At 35.4% G+C, this 20,822-nt stretch overlaps 2 protein-coding genes across 6 annotated transcripts in view; one reads left to right on the forward strand and one right to left on the reverse strand.

Moving 5' to 3' along the window:
* The first annotated feature begins 985 nt into the window (after positions 1 to 985).
* LOC147382734 (large ribosomal subunit protein uL13w-like) lies at positions 986 to 4,137 on the forward strand. Its single transcript, XM_086428693.1, has 4 exons — positions 986 to 1,329; positions 1,414 to 1,530; positions 1,639 to 1,726; positions 3,761 to 4,137. The coding sequence occupies exons 1-4, from the start codon at positions 1,058 to 1,060 to the stop codon at positions 3,902 to 3,904; spliced, it is 621 nt and encodes a 206-aa protein (XP_086284819.1). The 5' UTR covers positions 986 to 1,057; the 3' UTR covers positions 3,905 to 4,137.
* A 3,571-nt stretch (positions 4,138 to 7,708) lies between these two features.
* LOC147382735 (NADH dehydrogenase ubiquinone complex I, assembly factor-like protein (DUF185)) overlaps positions 7,709 to 20,822 on the reverse strand; it is a 28,219-nt gene continuing 15,105 nt past the window's right edge. For 3 of the 5 annotated variants that reach the window (XM_086427655.1, XM_086427654.1, XM_086427657.1), the window contains 9 exons: positions 19,686 to 19,786; positions 18,214 to 18,332; positions 15,522 to 15,562; positions 12,926 to 13,014; positions 12,626 to 12,824; positions 12,323 to 12,439; positions 10,790 to 10,834; positions 9,147 to 9,275; positions 7,709 to 8,372 (listed from right to left, as the gene is read on the reverse strand). In XM_086427655.1, the coding sequence (XP_086283781.1) occupies positions 8,238 to 8,372; positions 9,147 to 9,275; positions 10,790 to 10,834; positions 12,323 to 12,439; positions 12,626 to 12,824; positions 12,926 to 13,014; positions 15,522 to 15,562; positions 18,214 to 18,332; positions 19,686 to 19,786 (975 nt within the window). In that variant the 3' untranslated portion in view covers positions 7,709 to 8,237. The remainder of the gene's footprint in view (positions 8,373 to 9,146; positions 9,276 to 10,789; positions 10,835 to 12,322; positions 12,440 to 12,625; positions 12,825 to 12,925; positions 13,015 to 15,521; positions 15,563 to 18,213; positions 18,333 to 19,685; positions 19,787 to 20,822) is intronic. The other 2 variants (XR_015173328.1, XM_086427656.1) reach the window with 2 other exon arrangements.

The following is a 20,822-nucleotide window of genomic DNA, read 5'->3' on the forward strand; positions in this document are numbered from 1 at the left end:
GAAGCTATCATAACTCGGGATGTGCAATTAAGGATTCAAAGTGTTAAAGCGTCAATAGAAGACAACGCATCATCAAAAGCTTTTCTGAGCTCATAGAATCTACAGCCTATGTTTGAGATGAGAACTCCTATTAGTTGCAAATGGGTCAAGCCTCTAAAAAACTTCCACGTGTTAAACTCAGATGACTTTTTAAAAGGAAATGTCGGAGGGGAACGTGTCATTATAAGAGACAGTAAATGTCTGACGATCGGCGCTCTTGCAGAAAACACTCAAGGAAGATCAATCATTTTTCACAAATTTCAGGCTATCCTAAAAGAAATGAACATGGCTGCCTTCCTTAATGTTAGATCCATAAAGGTTAGAGTTGATTTCAAAGTTGTCGTAGACTGCATTAATGGAATAGCTAATGCTCATTGGAGAAAAGAAATAACCGTTTAAGAAATCAAGACAGGAACAACACACTTCCGAAGGATAGAGTTCTCCTTCTACTACAGGAAGAGTAATCAAACAACTGACTTCTAGCATCTCTTCTCAACATGCCAAGGACAAGTATCTTAGATCCCATGAACTTACCTAGAAAGTTGCAAAGTATTATAAGTAAGGATTTGATTGGGCGTGCCTATAATAGAATGTAATCTTGTTTTTTCTAGTTGGGGGTCTACCTAAACCCCCCTTAATCTTAAAAACTTAAAAAAACTTAAAAAAAAAAAAAAAAAAAGAGGATAAGAAGGAGGAGCCCTAATTTTATTTTTTTATTACACATTTACCTCATTATAATTGACCATTTAAAAAAAATCGGATATTCGCGTTGGATATAACAGATATTTATATCCGATCCTAAAAAAATTCGGATAACTTTACCCGATTTCTTAATTGGGTAAACGAAAACATATCCAAATCCAAATAATTCGGGTCAACTGAATCGGATTAGCAAATATTATCCGATCCGTTTTCAACCCTAACTATAAGAAGCCCTAAAAAAAATCCTCCCCAAAACCCTAGAACCAGTGGGAGAGGGAGAGAGAGAGAGAGAGAGGGAGAGGGAGAGCGAGAGAAAATGGTGTCTGGATCAGGTATCTGCGCACGAAGAGTAGTGGTGGACGCTCGACACCACATGCTTGGTCGCTTGGCGTCCATATTGGCAAAGGAGCTTCTAAATGGGCAGAAAGTTGTTGTGGTTCGTTGCGAGGAGATCTGCCTCTCTGGAGGTCTCGTTCGCCAAAAGATGAAGTATCTTCGATTCCTCAGGAAGAGAATGAACACCAAACCCTCTCATGGTCCCATCCATTTCCGTGCTCCCGCTAAGATCCTCTGGAGAACCATTAGAGGGTACCCACTCTCTCTGTATATCTCTCTCTTGATTTTATAATTGAATTTTTATTTATTTATTTGTATTGGGTTTTTACTGTGTAGAATGATTCCGCATAAGACGAAGCGTGGAGCAGCAGCGCTGGCTCGTTTGAAGGCTTACGAGGGCGTTCCACCTCCATATGACAAGATTAAGAGGATGGTTATTCCTGATGCTCTCAAGTAAGATTTGTTTCTTTTTTTGATTTTTTTGTTTGATTTTATTATAATGGGTATCTGTGTTTCATTGCATTTGTGTTGATGGGTTTTGAAATTTGTTGTTGTTTATAGGGTTTTGAGGCTTCAGCCTGGGCATAAGTACTGCTTGTTGGGTCGGCTTTCGTCTGAGGTTGGATGGAATCATTATGACACTATCAAGGTGAGATCTTGATGCTTCGTTTGTTTCATTTGGTATTTCAGAACTTTTTTATAAGTAATTTATGTTTCTTTGTTATGCTTGTTAGTTTATGAAAGTTATATCTATTATTAGAAGTTGCAAATTATGATGTATTTCTTGTGACTGTGGTGTGGGTTTGATCAATTTGGGGTAAAAAGAGACTGATTGACCTTGGATCTGTTGTGAAGAGTTGAAACTTTCAATATGTTGCTGATGGGTGTGGATTAATACATTTGAGGCTAAACTAGAGTGACAGGCTTTTGATTTTTCAAATAGAGTCATTTAATAGTACCTATAAAAAAAAGAACGATTCATGTAATATTATTATGCCTTCTTTTTAATTTACCATTTTTTTTTATAAATGCTTTGTAATGCTCAAAGGTTTAAAATTTTGACTTAAGCTAATATTGCAATAAAGAGAAATTCTGACAATATCTTTACTGAAACATTCCCGAAACATTCAATGTTTAATCCATGCTCATGCTTGCTTGCTTTTCCTTTCGTGGTAGGCAGGGATATCTATCTTAGTAGTTCATGGTTTGAGGTCTTCTTTCTTTTTTTTCTTAAATGATTAACAATTTTGGTTAATCGTTGGAGAGATTTTGGTCATTTAATCATGTAAATGTAATTTAAAATATGGGTTATAATCTTGATATTGTAAGTAGAATCGACATTTATTGGTTTAGTGATACCATTCTTGCAATCAGCATCTTTCTTGCCCAAACCGTTGCCGCCCTCACTTCCAATTTTTATCTTTGCACATCTAGGGTGTGCTCCCCTCACGTGTTGAAATCAAGTCTTCCCACCCACAACTTTATTTGATACGCTTGTTTGTGGTGTGTTTGCAGGGATTAGTCCCACTTCCAAAGGGGGTGGGCTCATCATGTCGCATATGAAAAATCCCTTTGTCATCAGAAAGGGCCTTTTTGCTCTACCAACTAATCATCTAGATCTCCATCATATTTCTCATTGTTTGTTTCAGCATTTACGAATCAGTTTATGAATTCTTTAGAAGTTAAGTTTGCAAACCTATAGCCTGTCTGGCGATCAACCAAATTATTGTACACAAACATTACATGTTTTCTTCTGTAAGATTTAATATTTACGCGCTTTCTTTAAATTTTTTCATCAATCTAAGAGGCCAAGTGAAACTGTTGAATGGGTTAATGAAAGGGAAATGCTGTATATAGGAGCAACTCTTCTCTTGCCCGAGAAATCGTGAGGGTTCTTTCTATTATGTCTCCTCTTTTGTAAAGCTCATGATTGATTGCATCTGGTAAATGGATTTAACTGGGTTTGTAGTTGGGAAGATCCAGTTAATAGTCAGTTTTGGTAGAGGATATAAGATAAGCTAGTAACACCAGCTACTCATATTTGATGGCATTTACCTCGACTTGATAAGTGGTGGCATGATCATTTTTGTTTCCATCTGTGCCTTCTTGCCCACCCTTTGGTATCAAAACTAGTTTGGGGGTATTAGTTTTTGGAAGAATCTGTTGATGGAACCAAACTTGACATGATGTTTTCAGGAATGTTATCGATTTTTTCGTTTCTGTTTATTTGTTGCCATGACTTGGGAAAGAAAATGAATCAATTTGTGCATGTTCTCTGAACATTTGGAACATCCGGAATTTATTAACCATTTTGCTGTTCCTGTTATGATAATATCACCCAATACCGATGAAGCACCCTGAAAGCAGATATTTCAGAGAGGTTTCTTTGTTTAATTTGGACTGATAATGGAATCATTCTTGTTTCGTTTGATATCCAAGTCAAGAAACAATATTCCACTATTTGTTTTTGTTTTTTTAAAAGGTTCCTGCTTTGCTCTTTAGGCCTTTGGAATCATTCTTGTAATTCTTTGCATTGTGTCTTTCCAACCTATAATTTTAAGATTAATTTTCTAGATGCTCTTGAATCTTTATTTACCAACTCTGCTTAAGAAAAGTCATTATTATTATGTGGTCCTGTATGGGTGACTGTGGTCCTGATTATTTGTTGTTTGGTTGTCCACAGGAACTCGAGAAGAAGAGGAAGGACAGAGCCCAGGTCGCTTATGACAGGAAGAAGCAGCTGACCAAGTTGAGAGTCAAGGCTGAGAAGGCTGCTGAGGAGCAGCTTGGTCCACAACTAGACATCCTCGCTCCCGTTAAGTACTAAGTCATAGAAAGTTCTAGATTTCTTATCAAATGACAATTTTGCGAAGAATTGCTTTTTTTCCTTCTGAGCTTCTTTATGGTTTTGGTACTGTTTTCTGTCTTTCTATTTAGCTGGTTGATAGTAACTCTGAAGAGCTGCATCATGGTATCTTGTGGTAGTTTTTCCAGTAATTGTATTGCTCATCTTTGAATTTCTCTATTCCTTTCTATAAATTTGATATATTTTGTTTTGTCTGTGCTTTCTCCAGCCTTGTTCATCTCTATCTGAACTTTGCTTTTCTATGACAAGAATCCCGTAAATTTTGATTATTTTTAGGATTTGATGGTACAATTTTCCCTTGGCATTGAACTTAGTACCATGGGTTCCTTGCAATCCATTTTACTTCCATGCACCAATTCTGAACTTCAGGATCTGCATTTCTCTATTAGGGCTGGGATTTGGGCGGCTCATGGAAAATACATGACCTCGACTGTTGAAATAGAGAATGATTTATCTGAATTTTGATAATACACACCCTATGATAAAATCCAACCATTGGATCTTGTGTTGTAACAGTCAGGGTCATGTGCTTGTCCACTAGACACCCGCACTGACACATTCAATCATACTATATAGTGTACATCTTTAGCCTACTTAACATTTTACTTTCTAAAATGCTCCTATACTAATATGTCATCGTATCAGAGGCCAAGTTATTTTACTTGGGCTTTGAACGCTCATATATTCTCTAAAAAATAATTTTGCTTATCTTGATTTTCAAAATGCTATGTTCTTTTATTGATCGAAAAAAGCCCTCAGTTTAACAAGTAAATTAGATAATGAAATAAAATGTACCTTGAGATTACTCTGGTTCCTTTGGCTGATATCCTTACACAATGAGATCCATATTACTCAAGGAAAATGCTGAAGTAACATTGAAATCAACATCGATTCAGTCATTGCTGACATGGAGTGTCTAAGAATCATAGATGATTTTTATCAAGATACGATTGAGAACCATCAATGGTTCTGTGCACACCATTACTTAATTATATTCTTAAAAATTTATGTTCAAGTCCACAAAAACAGTAAGCAATACTATTATTTGGCTGATCAGGGTCTTGATCATTAGTAGGTGATACTATTATATGTATATATATATATATATATATATATATATATATATATATATATAGCTTTGAAGTTGGGGAGGTGAATTATCCAGAACAAAAAAGAAAGGAGATTCTTATTTCCATATGATGCTGTATTGTGGCTCATCATGGAGATCCTTGTTTCATACTTCTTGCCCAGCTTAGTATGCATGAAAAGAGTTGAAATTAGTAATGTTTTGCAGAGCCATAACTTTGTACAACAGGTTTTGCCTTCCCCCTCCAAGTTTTGGTAAATATTTAAGATAGTTTTTTATTTTTTTCCTTCTTGATAATATATCTCAAAAATACATACTCTATGATGAAAGTCAACCATTGGATTTTGCATTTTTATTTTTTTCGTTCGTCATTTACCATGAATTGCTACTCTGTAGACCTAAATAAATTAGTTGTAATAATGTTCAGGAAAGATTACTTAATGGGGTTTTATTGCTAAATGTCTCATAATTTTTGGTCATCATTTATGGTGTTATCAAATGACCATCCAAAAACTCACTGCTTATGGTTATCAACCAAACTTGAATGAAAAATAAATCAGACCTTAATTTCTGATTTTCAACACAAATTTTCATTTTTGTTATATAAAAATGAAAATTTATATTATATCTTTTTAGAAGATTATTTAGATGCAAAGACAATTTTCTTTATAACAAAAAAATTTATGCCTATAAATGTTTTTCATTGATAACAAAAAAATCCCTAATAATGAGAGAACAAGGTTGAAAACCATGAATTGGTGATGAAATGCCTTCTTTGACCTCATTCGACTTTGAAATACTAATAAAAGAAGTTACCTAAAATGCCCTTATCTTCAACCCCATCCCAAGCTTTAGGCATTTCTCCCAAAAAAATCCATTATTTTCAATTCAGTGCTCTATGGTGAGTCATTTTTAAGATTTTATCATTTTCAATCTCTTGATTTAAAAAAACGGGGGTCGATTTTTCTTTACGAAACTTCATCTTATACCTCCAAAATTTCTATATTGATCCTGAGTTTTGAAGGAGATTAAATCTTAAAAAGTTATGTAGGGGAGGGCATTACAAATTTTACCCAAGAGTGGTTTTCTGGAGAGAAAAGTAGAAGGGTATTTTTCATTTTATTTTTTAACTTGAGGTTGAAGATGAGGGCATTTATCATTTTCGGTAGTATCTGAGAGAGGACTGATGTCAATGGTGATGGGATCACAGAAGGCTCTCACATTGATTATTCTCAAGTAAGCCCAAGGGTGAAATTTCCTACAGGAAAACACCTTCACTAGATTATTAAGGAGAGGAATCACTCAATTAAGAAAAATTTACAAACTCGATTATTAAACTTACTTAAAAGGAAAATCCTATATTATTATGTCTTAAATAGTTCTCCATAAAAACTAAAAAATAAAACTCATGCAAGAATGCTTACTAAAATTCATCGATCAAACAAGTTTTCACTATGACTTGAGAAGTTATCAATCCCATTTTAATCATTTTTCCACTATGAATTTCCCTTAAAAGGTTCTGATCGATGTTCTTAAGAGTGGTATATAGTTACAGTGTATTTGAGTGTGTAAGCCCTCAGTCAAGGAGTTGGAAGCTCTAACCAGGTCTGATAACACAAGGTCTGGATCAGGAATCTGACATAGACCCTATCCAATATATTATCAAAGGTAGGGGTGTCAATGGGTTGGTTCCACATGTACTTAAAACTGGAATCTAAATAAATTTCAGTTCCGGGCACGAGATCCTTGGAATCAGAACCGACGTTGCAAATACCCGATACCCATCGCGTGCCTATTAAGATAGATAAATTTTTTTAAATGAGGAAAAAAAGAAGATAAATATTCGATAAGTTTGAAATTATTTATGAACGTAATAATTTAACTTTTAATTCCTCAATTAAAAGTTAAAATAACCAATGAATTTTTCAAGCAAATCAAACTTTTGAGAATAAAATCATAGAAAATTAAAGTATGGAACATTTATTTGTTGTCGAAATTGTATAGTATGTGAAAAATGAATATATGTTCCTGTAAAGAAAGGTAAAAACTACACACTTAACTTTCTCTATATATTTTAGTTTTACTTCAAGAAATCACTTTGTTAGCATTTAATTAAACTACTAATTTTATTATAAATAAAATAAATTAACTACTAAGGTACCCAAATGAAACCTGATTCTTATCGAGTCCTTAAGATAGCTACCCAGAGCTAGACCCAAAAATAATCGGGTCCATAATGGAAGACCCAAAACTGACTAATCCATTTTGGGTTCATTGGGTAATTGGGTACACCTCTTGACACCCTTAATACTTAATACTAGGTTAATCATATCCTATCTAAAAAGGACCAGATCTGATAGCATATGAGGAAATATATAAATTACTATATTTTGTTTATGTATGATGTATATCTATATAATTTACCTATAATAATAAAAAAATTATCCCTATACTCTCAAATATGATTTGAACCCTATCTTATTGGTTTAGCGAATATGGGTCCATCCCAACACTTATCGAGCTGGGTCCAAATCGACCCAATCCAAACTAAATTTTTTGACCCATTGACAACCCAACATGCCAAGCAACCGTAAAGAAAATGAGTACAGCAATTCCTACCAAATTTATGTAAGTTTTATTTTAAATACTAAAATTATGCATTAAACAGTACGCTCAAATTCTCATCAATTCAATCGCTGTTAGCTATGATTTTCATTACCTCCTCTTGATTAATGTATAGTGTACATAATAATTATTTTAAAAGAATTCCAAAATCATTTAAACAAAAATACCTTCAAAATAATAGTGTATGGTCTCCAAGCATTGCATTTCCTGCCTCATTGCACCAATCAACAGATCCTTTTCGGCAAAGAGAAGCTTAGCTTCACCGACTACCATTTATTGTTATTCTTCTTTGAATGCTACATCATCATAATGTTGCACCCGCATTTTGTGTTCTTCATCAAACTCTTGCAGTAACTCTCCAGTCTTCAGTCCATCTGTTAAAACAGACAACCAAGAAATTCCACAGCTACATCTGTGTAAATGCCGTCAAAACTAATTTTTATATTTTTTAAATAACAAAAACTTCAATTGCTTGAGCACCTTTCAAGACATTAATCGTTAGCGTCCCCAGAAAGACATTGGGTTGAAAAGATGTGATACATCAAAATCTCACATCTGGTGAAAACTCCTGATCTAGGCCATCTACTTGGTATTGTGTGTCGGCACACTAATGTAAAATTTAGTATTCTTGAAGTCATCCAGAAGTGGGTTGTACCCATCCTTGGTCTTTGTCCTTGAGGGCTGACCAAACTCTTCCATGAATTGAGACGTACTTAGCTACATTCAGAGAAGAAGAAAACATACAGTCAAATAAAGAGGAAATTTTAACCGATTTATTAGAAAATAAAGAGTTATAGCGGCAAACAATCCGAAAATTCTGAACAACTTAAAGTCGAAGTTTTTGACCTCAAAACTAACACGGCGCTTATGGTCTAAATGTAAAGGATAGGTATGATCAATGCATGCCTATCATTAGTGAAAAATGTGTGCATATCATTCCCTCTAGGAGGTGAGGCATAAACCTGGAGGCAGTATAGGGCTCTAGGAATAAGCCAATGAGATGATTAAATCATCTTCGAATCTATTAGTATGAATGGAAAGAAGATGATGATCTAAATCATCTTTTCTAAGGTTGCTTTTGGCATAGATATAATAAGTAGGGGGGATATTTTGGGCCAAAGAATGGAAATTGAAAATGTAATTCTTTTAGAATATTTTGTTCCGGTGTATGTCTCTAAAATGCCGAGGCCTAAGCCTTGCCTACAATTTACTCCCCAAGCTACGGCTGATGAAAGCCTCTTATAAACCAGCGGAAGCTTGAGCTTTGAAACCAGGACCCCACGGTTTGCCTCGAGGCAGGAATTGCAGAACCCAGATCATCACTTTTTTATATTTGTAGTTGATCATTGAGTGAATTGTTCTTACCTTCTCAGAAAAACCATTCAAAAATATAGTTTTTCATAATGACCAGCTAGTAGAAAGTTCACGTGCATTTAAGTAGTCATCTCTTAACCGAGTTGAGTTCTATCTATAGAGGAGATTGAAACTCACTGTAATTGTTCGTCTTTTCTTCCCTTGCTTGGACAATTTATCCTTCCGCATATTCAACCAACCCGAGCAGTAATGGTCCATACGTTCCAAAAGCAAAAAATCCGTTGGGAAAAAGATGTCAGCATCCCCCTGCTCATAAGAAAAACTGAAAGCTTAGGAAATAAGTTTGTAGCAGCTTTTAAGGCCGTATAAAGGAGACTTTTATTTCACAACAACTCAAGACTGATTTTGGTGAAATAATTTTTTTTCCTTTTACAGGTAAATTGGTGACATTATACCAGGTAACATATCCATAACATATGCTCTGCTTTCATGAGAAATAAGTTAAAAGCCGAATGCTACGTAAAATTCCCATGATTTACAAAATGTATCCAAGACAACCTTAGAATTCAAACTAAATGAAATTGTGAAATTAATTATGTAATGAGAAAATGAATATTTATAAAGTTCAGTTCACCTCAAGGGCACTTCAAACAATGTGCCATAACTGTCACAGATACAAAGCTCAAATATGAAGGAAATGATTTGCAAAAACTCAAATAACATTCCCGTGACTCACACAATTATCCAAGATACATTGTTCAAACAAAACCAGATTAATAATAATTCATGAGAATGGTCATCACTGACGAAAGAAACAAGGACTATAGTAGGTGATTAGAAAAATGATGAAACGTATCTGATGCCATCAAGACAAAAAGCTCTTCCAGTGGTCCTACAGCTGAAATCCAGACCAGGCATTTTGAGGTTCGAACTAGTAACCATCATTTCCATCAACTGATTAAATGATAAAGGGGAAATTCGGGTGTAAGGTTTTTTTTTTTATTTTTTATGGGTAAGCTGGACTTGACCTCACGACCTCTCAAATTTGCTTTGCAATGTGTGAAACCAACTGAACTATGGGTCTAAGCCCGGAAATTGGGGTGTAAAATTTAAAATTATGAACTAACATTCTCAAAGTAATTGGGAAATCAAGGAGGGGATAGGGAAGAGAAGCTAATGAGCATCCCCAAAGTTGATTGGATCAAGGGGCACTAATGGTGGTTGTAAATTTAATTCTTTCAGGTTTTTAGTTCCTAGGAAAGATGCTGACCTCACATCAGCATTCCTTTAGAAGACAATGGTCCAATAGTGGTAACAAGTGACAACATCTTTTTACAAAATTCCAATAGCTATGATTCTGAAGGAACCATCAGCCATATTAATCCATACATCGAACATCAGCTAGCACAGCTACCTTAAGCATCATCATACAAGTAATCATTCATCAATAAAGATATTCTTTTGTCCAAGAAACAAAGTCAATATAATGGCCCTCAGAATCTCCTGCTTCTGGAGACCTTCAATGAACCAGAATAGCTAATGGAATATATCAGTTCAAGTGAAGTTAAACTTATAAATAAATCTCAATGTACTTCAGTATCACGAGTCATGACCAACAAGGCCAACACATATTATTACTCTATATTACTTTAGCAAATATCAAGAATAAAGGGAGGTACTGAGCATAATTGCACACTTTTGGAGTAATGTGAAAGATATGTATTACTCTCAATATCTCATAAACAAGAAGTCAAGGACATTAATGGAATTCTATAATTGTACATGGAAAAGAAATGGAAAAGGAGTCATGAATCAGATACCTTTGCATCTAGATAGCTGCTATGATCTGAACTACTGCCATCTTTCTGCATAGTTTGGAGAACAAGGACAACCACTCGTCAGATCAGTGTAAATCATGTTCAACATATGGTGTCTCTATAAAGCTGAAATGAAAATAAATATGTAATAAAGGCAGAACCAGTAATATCGGTATCTAAATCTACAAGCCATTATCATAATGATTAAAGCTCTCTTGTGTGAGTGGTAAACCAGTATCTAAAGATTGTAGAGGGCTTTTCATTTTTAGAATTTACCCTTAGATGGGATCTTACGTACTTGATGCATACCTATCAAATTAAAAGGAAAACTTCAAATACAACAGTGAAACCAGCTATACTTTATGGATCTGAATTTTGTGAGATCTTCGTTGAACAGTAGGACCAGCTATGTCTTGTGCATCATGTTAATAAACTGTGTAGTAGAGATGAGGATGTTGAGATGGATGAGTGCAAATGCTAGGAAAGATAAAATTAGAATTGAACGTATTAGAGAAAATGTAGGAGTAACTCTAATAGGCGTTTAACCAAAAGGAAGTCGATTAACATGGTTTCAGCATGTTCAATGAAGGCTGATTACAGCACCATTTAGAAGAATATTCAAGTTGCAAGATATAGAAGAGCAAGAGGATAAAACAAAAGAACCTGGATTGAGATAGTGTAAAAGGTGCACACATTCTCAATAACAAAAGATGTGGCTTTTTATTCATCAATGATGATGATGATTCTTGCATGGGATCTTATTGTGCGCAGTGGAGAGCAGCCACGGTGTTTATGCTTTTTTCCTTTTTATGTGGAGGATAATTTGTTGGCTTAAGAGGACGACAAAAGACTTAAATCAGATAGTGAGACTCCTCATATTTCTCAGGCATCAGATCCTACTCCAACATCAACTCAACAGCATATAGAAATGAAGATGGGAAAAAGACTGCAAAATAGTCGAAGTTAAGCTTTGTTATTGAATCCGTTTCAAGTGGATATTTCTTGTGATAGATAAATAAAACTTTTTGTATCTTCAAACATGTCTTCTGTAATAGACAAGATGAACATTTAGCAATGGAAGACTAGAAGTTTCCGCTCCCTCTTAGTGCAGCTAAAGAACAACTAGAAGTTTGGAACACTTTTGGACTGATGCAAAATATGACAACATTTTATTTATTTTTCTTGATGCGTAAGCTGGACTTGAACCACGACCTCAACATTATTTTGCAATGTGTCAAACCAACTAAGCTATGGCCTATGGGTATAAGCCCATACGACAAACATTAAGAATAAGACCATCGATTGGAGTGTACCCAGACTGATCCATTTGAGGCCTAAAAGATGGCTGACCCAGTGAATGATGAGACAATATGTTTGGTTACCTCATGTGAATTCATATACAAAATACTTGAAGTGTAAAATCATATACAAAATACTAAGTGCATTCTCACTTCCAATGCATGAGCTCTATGCCAAGAAAAATAACAGATATGGAATTCATGAAACTATCTGATATCTATCAGTAGAAAACTATACCTTAGTAGAAACCAATGGAGCCCTCTCACCAGTTATTCTCACATCAGGGAGGTAACTGAAGTCAGAAGCAATCAGAGACATCTTTGGTAGGGCCCCATGTAAAACCTCTAGAAGTTGCTGCATTCCCAAAGGTAATGTTACTGCCATAAGTATACAAGTGCAATGAAATTTATGCAAAGAAGGGGACACATATCAATGTTTGACTCTGGTATGGAGACCATATATTTAAGTTATAGCTCCAAAAAAATAAAAAAATTATTTAATAAATTAAGCCTTAAAAATGATGTGTATCGATGAATTTACTGAATACTTCTTTTTTACCAAGCAGCCAGTTGGTATCCATGATCTTCGAGGCTTTGGAAACACTTTCGACCAAATGCTCCTTGTGGTTGAAATCAACCCACGTCCCTGTGTAGCTTGGCCCTTGTCCATGTCAATGATATCAATGCAATGTGCAATTAGTGGATCTTGTATTGGCTTATACAACTCCGAGATATGTAGGCTACATGATAAAAACTTAATCCAATGAGAATCAAAACGAGAATAACACTATGTACCATTTCTTTTCTTAGATATGTTAGGCCAATCGTTTTTGTAGTCTACCTATCATGTTGCTTCTCGAGCCAGACTTCCAACCAAGAAGAAACTTGATTTTCGGAGTAGATAAGATCATGCGGAAGATTATCAAGCACCTTTAAGTAAAAAAGAAGAAGAAAGATTATTAGTGTGTAGAAGGCATGATAAAAACTCTAGCTTATAGCCTGATCAAACAGCTGGGATGTTTAGCGTGTGAAAAATACAACTCTTTTTTTATGAAATTCACTCAACATTGATTCATTTATACTTATAAATAATAAAAATAGTAATTCCTCTGTAAGGACACCATATTGCATTTGTTCCAGCAGCAAGATACCACAGCTGTTAAAACTATTTAATATTTGTAAAACTTGGTAAGATCATGCTTGAAGAAATTGTGCACAACACTACCCTATATCATTGGAGTTTATCGGTAAGTGTGGATAACTTTTGTATAAAGTTCATGTGAGTCTTTGGAAGGAAAGGAATGAGAGAATTTTGTAGGGCAAGGAGCACTTGCTTGTTGATGTTGTTATTGCCACTGGGCCTTTTTTTTTTTTTTTTGGTGTAAGCAGTTTAGAGAGTTTAGAGGCCTCTTCTTTAAGGATTTTCTCTTAAGGTTGGATCTTACTTGAAGGGTGCGGCTTTTATTGTCTCTTCCTTTGTTTTCCCTTTTCAGAGGACTTCTTGTCCTCCCACCAAAAAATTTATATTTATTAAAAAAAAATTAAATAAACAAAAAGGCATCTAGCTTACCTGCGTGCCTATTCACCAAAGAAATTTGCTTCAACCTCAGTCCTAGCTATATTGGTTGAGCATTGGAAGAAAGTCTAGATTATCTTCGAGATCTCAAGTGGAGGTAAAATGACTTTCAGCTAAGGCTGATACAAGCTCTATAGCCAATCTGGGAGCAGCAAGCACATGTACCAGTGATACCAGTATAGAACAAATAGGTGGGAAACAAGATTGCCGTGAATGGATAGGAAGAGGGAAAGACAGAAGTCTATATAGAATGGAAGATGAAACAAAAAGCATTGGTCTTTGTGTCCATTCATTTGACCATGAATCAATCCCTTTGATTTTTTGTTTTTTTCTTTTCCTTCCAGGAACGAAAGTTAATCCATCGACATAGCTGGCAAGTTCTTCCACATACTTCCAACTGTTGAAGCATTGAAATGCAGTCTCTTGCCGATCCTTTATTCATTAAACAAGATTGGATCCATTACAAAGATAGAATTGGTTTAGGTTTCTAGTCATTTCGTGTTAGATGAGATGCAACTTCAGCCTCTCTTCCTGATGCTACTCTGAATCGTAATAGTAACGTCCTACCCCTATCTGAGAAAGGAATGAATATCGGACCCAGTACACCTAATTTGTGAGTAGAGTGAAAAGCAGGTCTTGCAGTGAATCATTTCAATGTGTGACCTTTCTTGGGTTAATTATAAGGTAAAATCATATCTTCATCTTCAATAGTTAATTTTTTCCCTCAGATTTTGGTCACTGTTAAGCACATTAGGGTAATGGCATACAAGCGGGAGCAAAGGGCTTCCACAGATAGAAGACCGAATAGAATTAGAGTACCGAGATAGGGTTGGTGGTAGGTCAGGTCAGTGCCATTCGTCTTTTTCAAGGTTGAGCTTGCTCAATTGAAGATAATGCTATGTTGCCCTTCCTGTAGTTCAAGAGAAGCAGGGACCTTCTTTTAGCTACCAGCCCAAACTAAAGAGATAAGCCTCCCCTAGTGTTTCAGAAAACTGAAAACAGTATAAAATTATTGTACCTTCTTTTCTTCTTTTTTTTTCGTTGTCCTTTTAAAAATACTACCCATATATGAACTAATAACATATCTCAATAAAGATTGGTAGATCAACATATTCCATGAATTGATTTTTCCTTGCAACAAAACAAAAATCTAATTCTGCAATTTTTCATGAGTACAAAATTCATTAATGAAAGAAAAGGCTCAAGCCAAAGGGAAGATACAAAGACATACTGGAGTGAAAAAGGGCCGAACTCATAAAAAATGGATTTGGGCATCTTTTCGTCATGAAACATTTTCCCTTAGGCCCATTTTCACATATGGTGTTTCTGCCAACACTCTTTTATCCCAGTGAATCCAAGGTCACTCTCACAAGCTCAAGATCTCTAAATTTAGAATGCCTATTGTTCTCTGGCCTTACAAAGATGCCCTCAACTACACGTCAAAGAGAGTTTCTTCAACCCAAAGAGAATAATGTGAAATAAGACGTTTTTGGTAAAAAGAAAAACAAAATTGGGGTACGTACGTAGTGAATAATTGGGTATTTTTGGCTCTCTTTGTTCTTCGTGGGGATTTGTTTGTAATAGACACCTATGGTCACTTTGAGAAAGTTGGATTTCAGAATGCCAAGTGTAGATCCAATGGCCAAGATTGACCATGAGTTCGATTTGCTTCTTTAAGGCCAACATTCAATTGATTTTGAATATTTTACCTCAAGTCGTATTTTTCAGATACTTGTAGAAGTTTAGAGATAGGACGCTAAATACTGAAATTTCACAAAAACTTAAGTAGGGTAAAAGTCTGAAACCAAGATAATGCTTATGCCACTTTAATAGACCAAAGCGAGTAGAAAAAAGGATGTACCTCAAGCATGATAACCCAGCATGGTTCTGGATCTATCTCTCCTGTTTAAAATGCAAAAGCACCCGAGAGTTAAATTATGACCAATGATATATGAAAATGCAAGTCCTACAAAAAAAACATATAAATTTGAACCATGGAAAAAGAACATAGAGAAAGTAGAAGAGGGAGATAAAGGCTATAAGTTAAATTACCGCACCAAGTATTTTGTCAAAACTTAACAACAACATATTCCAGGTATTACAGTGCTAAATGGCCATTAGTGATAATAAGGGTTCATAAAATTGAGAACCATCCCAAATTTCTTTTACGACAAAAGAAGCTTTTTGGGTGGAATAACCAAGGCACAAAAGAAAAAGAGATTCTGAAGCAAATCTTGAATGGATAGATGAGGGAGAAACAATAACGAGAGTTAATCAATATATTTCAAATAAGAACATAGAGATTTCCATCGTCCCCATGACTGTAATCTTCTCAGAGTTGAAATTCTTAATAAAAGCCCTAAAACAGATGTAACAAGAACCATGGTTGTTTTCACAAGTAAACAGTTTAACACAAGGAAGCTTTTCCTAATAGATGGAATAAATGTGTTGAATCTTATTTTAATCCCTTCACATAGAAACCATAAGACTTCTCTATGAATCTTCTGTTTCGGATACAATTCACGATCCAAATCTTTTGATTTTATTAAATCTTAACATTTAAATAAAAATACAGGGTGCATTTTGAAGCAAAAACTAAGTACTCCTATGTTTGTATTGTCCCGTAAACCCTGAACATTACAAATAGAAAACAACTGGATATTCTTACTAATTCCTAAAATCACCTAACATTGAGACTACTCTGGACATGTAAGAAATTATAAAGATTGAGAAATGAAATTGACAGATTATTTTTTCATTGGTAGCCAAATGCAAAGAAACTAATATAATACTGAACCTGGCTTCAATAGTATTAACCTTATAAAAAATGTAATGAATTGTAAAATAAGAGGCCAAAAATATCTAGGTTTACGGCTGATCTAATAAATGGGCCTCAAGAAATGTGTTTGGGAAGCAGGGAAGCAAAATAAGAAAAAATTAGTTGGGCTCTGCAACCAATATGACCTTGCCCTTCATTTTGACAAGAACCAAGAATTACACAACTGATATCAACTAGTCTCCATGACAAACACCATGTCCTAAGGAACCACTGTTGCCATTCTCAAGTGAATACAGAAGCAGAGCTTATCCAAAGAGAAATCCACAAAGGTGTTTCATGAGAAAGAGATCATCAAAATTGCAGGAAGCTAGCAAATGTGAGTTTCATGAACATCTTATTCTTCATCCCCAGTCCGCTGAGAAGAAATAGAACCACCCTTTTCTTCAATTGATAGAAATAATACCATCTTGTCATCAACAAGAAGTCTTCGCACAAGTTGCCAAAGCTGGCAGCACCTGGAGATGATGGGCCTCCAACTGTTTTTGAAGTGCCCTCAAGTTTTTTCCACACATCATTGTTGATACTTAAAAGTCAAGGTCAATGTATGGACAACTCGGTTGATGGGTTAACTCATAAAGTGCACGAGTGTATCAAAAACCCCACATCTTAACAATGGATGTAAGTCGATGTGTGTCTCTTGCGGAAGCATGCATAACAACATGAATAATAAACTAATCTGATGTGCTAATGAGGTCCTATACATAACAAATAAGTGGCATGGGTTCAAACACAACTAAGTTATACAGTTGGTCGATCATGATCATTTGAAATGACAGTTGCTACCCAGTGTTGAGTGGGCACGTGGACATGTGGTCAACCCAAAACCATTAATAAAAATCTTCTCCAACCAATCAAATTGTTCCCAAGAATGACAGGGAGGACAGCAATATTAGTCATGTGATCACTTTATGACAATTAGTTCAAAGAAGATGTGAGGTAGATGTTATAAGTCAACCTGTCAGGCCCCTAGTAGTTGATAGCTATGTGAAATTCTCTGTTGTAAGTGATCACATGGTTAATGAGTATTTTTCAGGATTTAGGAGAATAAGAGGAATGGATTTGTGGTTTAGACACTAAACAGGGTGGAAAAGGACAGAAAGGACTCACTTCCCTCCCTCTGTGAGAACCACCGGAAGCACATACTGTCATGATATCATTCAATGACTTGAGAAACAAAATATATATGCTTCAGAATAAGTATAGAGATGAGGATGTTGAGATGGAGAATGGTAATACTAAGATACATATAAAAAATGAGAACATTCGAAGGAATCTAGGAACAGCCCCTATAGGAGACAAAGATAGTTTGAGCATTTAAGATACGGACCAAAAATGACACTAGTTAGGAGAGTCTTAGTGCAAGTTAAAGGCTCTAAAAAGAAAGAGAAATGCTGAAGATGATGTGATCTATGGTAGGAAGATACATACCTTAACAAAAGATGTACCACAGATTGAGTTTAATGGAGTCATAGAATACATGTTGCCAGTCCCAATATTTGTTTAGTATAAGGAATAATGACAATGATGACGTTAAGGATGCTGAGTTACCCAGAATTAAGTATCAGTCAAGTGGATCCAATTTAACTAAGGCAATGAGCCATGGTTAACCCTCCCAGGGTGAGCATTTTATTCTTATTTGTTCAACAACAACAACAATAATAATAGAAAATATGAATAATGGGGAAAAAAATGGTACGAGTTTAATTTAACTTACCCCATCCACTTCTGTCCGCAGCATCACGGCATTCCACTTTAAACCTTGACAAGTGACTGCGAACTTCTCCAACAGTTTCTAATTGTCTCTTGGCCAGTGAAGAACTAATTTCGACAGAGCTACAATAAAAGAAAATTCAGTTTAAAGCATAAAAAGCACTTTCTAAAAATCTCAAAAGAGAGAATTTGGAGTACAACGAAAACTCTTATATTCCTAGTTTTCACCAGCTACCCTTAATTATTTTTTGTAAGTATAAATTTATTTAAGAAACAAGAGGATGAGGTTGCCCCCTCTAAGTACAAAAGGTTAAACAAGAAATAAAACAAACAACAAAGAAAATATAATTCTACTCGTAGCGCATAACACATCCCATTTAAAGACGAGATCCTTGAAGAACACCCGATCGACATCTTTACTAAATTTGCACCAATAAAACAGCAGTCCCAAGATGCCCAAGATCACATCAAGAGTTGACTTCTCTTTCCCCTGAAACACTCTTGTATTCCTCTCCTTTCCAGAGGCCCCAGCAAATCGCAAAAGGAAGTATGGACCAAAGATACCTTTTTCCTTTTGAGTCGTGATAATCTGATGCCCCCCTCTGAGATATGCCCCCACCACAGAACCACAGATCATTTGCCTCAGGATACACAAGAAAAAGATTTATGGTTCTGTGTATCCCGAGGCAAATGATCTACGGTTCTGTGATGGGGGCGTATGTCAGAGGGGGGGTGTCAGAAAATCATTATTCTTTCCTATTATCAAACATGTCGAAAGACTAACATTTCTTTTTGCAAAGAACTTGCATATCAATCCAATCAAAACTTTGTGAAAGTGAGTTATCACTAAACCTTAAAGAAACAGTAACAGATTGTATTACGTCATCAACATAATGTCAAGAAATTTGAAGAGGGGTGCCGAACTTCACAACCCATGAAGACCATAAAAATCCCATGGTTTCTTCAGAAATTGATTCGTACATAATTTCTCAAAGTGTCAACAAGATTTCAGAAGATTTGCATCATTTCCATGAAAAAATGTATTAATTCCACACATGGTCAAAAAAATCCATTTTTCAGACTGACCAAACTTAACCTTTTCAAATTAATGCCCTCCCCATGCAACCATATTATCAGTACATGATTCTTTCAGGTTTGGAATAAAGAATTGCAATTCCTTGAGTTACTTTAAAATGTCAATCCACATTGAAGTAACAAAGGCTATTTCAAAATTCAAATAATTGTAGCTTAAGCTTTTTAACACCTCAAAGCATTTATTCATCTTTATACAGACCTTAACACTGCCTAGAGTAGATATTATATTTCAGACACCGAAAATGCAATGTTTAGAAGTATTCAACCCCATTAACATAATACAATGCTGTCAAGGATGGCAAAGCATAAGTTTAATAGCATATGAAGCTATAATTTTTTAGGAAACTAGCACGTAAATAAACATAAAAAATTTGTACGTACGTGTAAGTCATGTTCTTGTATACTCTATCAGGTGCGTTCAACAATATGTAATCCATTATGCACTTAGCACAGGTTCCTGCCCCACCACCAATTTCATATATCTGATTTCACATAATAAAAAACAATTGGATCACACTGTTAAGCCATAACAAGTCATAGGACTAGGAAAAAAAACAGCAGATTCACCAAATATCATGAACTGGCATGAAGATCGATCATATCATTGTGGAGGGTAAAGAGAAAAATTAAGATTAAGAAAAGTAGAAACAAATGCAAGCTGACAGACACCACTATGCTTAAGAAGAACACAAAAGATGCATAACAGATTAATCTGAGCATATGTGAATGAAGACTGTAGAAATCTAGGTTAATGGAGAAGAGGAGAGTAGAAGAGATTATGGAGAGAGGCCTCCTCTCTCCCTATTTATATTAAATTTGTTCAAAAGACCAATATGCCCTTTTTACAATAATATAAATTCTAACACTCCCCCTCAAGCTAGAGCATACAAATTAAGCATACCCAACTTGTTACAAAACTTAGAAAATAACCCCTTAGACAAAGTCTTGGTGAAGATATCACCAATTTGACCTTCCTACCTTAAGTACGGAGTAGAAATCTAATTACTCATAACCAAGTCTCTAATGAAATGACAATCCACTTCAATATGCTTAGTCCTCTCATGAAATACTGGATTACTGGAGATGAAGATAACAACTTGATTATCAGAGAACATATGCATAGGTGTAGGCATAGAAAACCCCATCTCTTGGAGCAATGACCTAACCCACATCATCTCAACTGTAATATGAGTCATTACTCTATACTCGGCTTCAGCACTAGAACAAACTACCACAGTTTGCTCTTACTCCTCCAAGTAACCAAATTACCTCTTAAAAAGGTACAATACCCCGAGGTAGACCTCCTGCCAGTGCGACCACTAGCCCAATCTACATCTGGAAAACCTGTCACTGTCAATTCTTTAGATGATTTGTACAATAGCCCAGTACAGGTGCATTCTTGAGATATCTTAGAATCCTGATCACACCATCCCAGTGTGGTCGGCGTGGAGCATGCATAAACTGGCTCATAACACCTATTGCAAAAGTAATATCTAGTCTAGTCACTATGAGATAAAT

Source organism: Akebia trifoliata, chromosome 16 (genome assembly GCF_017979445.1).
Source record: "Akebia trifoliata isolate Shusen 1 chromosome 16, ASM1797944v1, whole genome shotgun sequence".
Taxonomy (NCBI): Eukaryota; Viridiplantae; Streptophyta; class Magnoliopsida; order Ranunculales; family Lardizabalaceae; genus Akebia; species Akebia trifoliata.

Coding starts and splice junctions, on each gene's coding strand:
- LOC147382734 (XM_086428693.1), top strand. CDS start 1,058: ATGGTGTCTGGATCAGGTATCTGCGCACGAAGAGTAGTGGTGGACGCT. Junction 1,330..1,413: donor CTCTGGAGAACCATTAGAGG/GTACCCACTCTC, acceptor TTTACTGTGTAG/AATGATTCCGCATAAGACGA. Junction 1,531..1,638: donor GTTATTCCTGATGCTCTCAA/GTAAGATTTGTT, acceptor TGTTGTTTATAG/GGTTTTGAGGCTTCAGCCTG.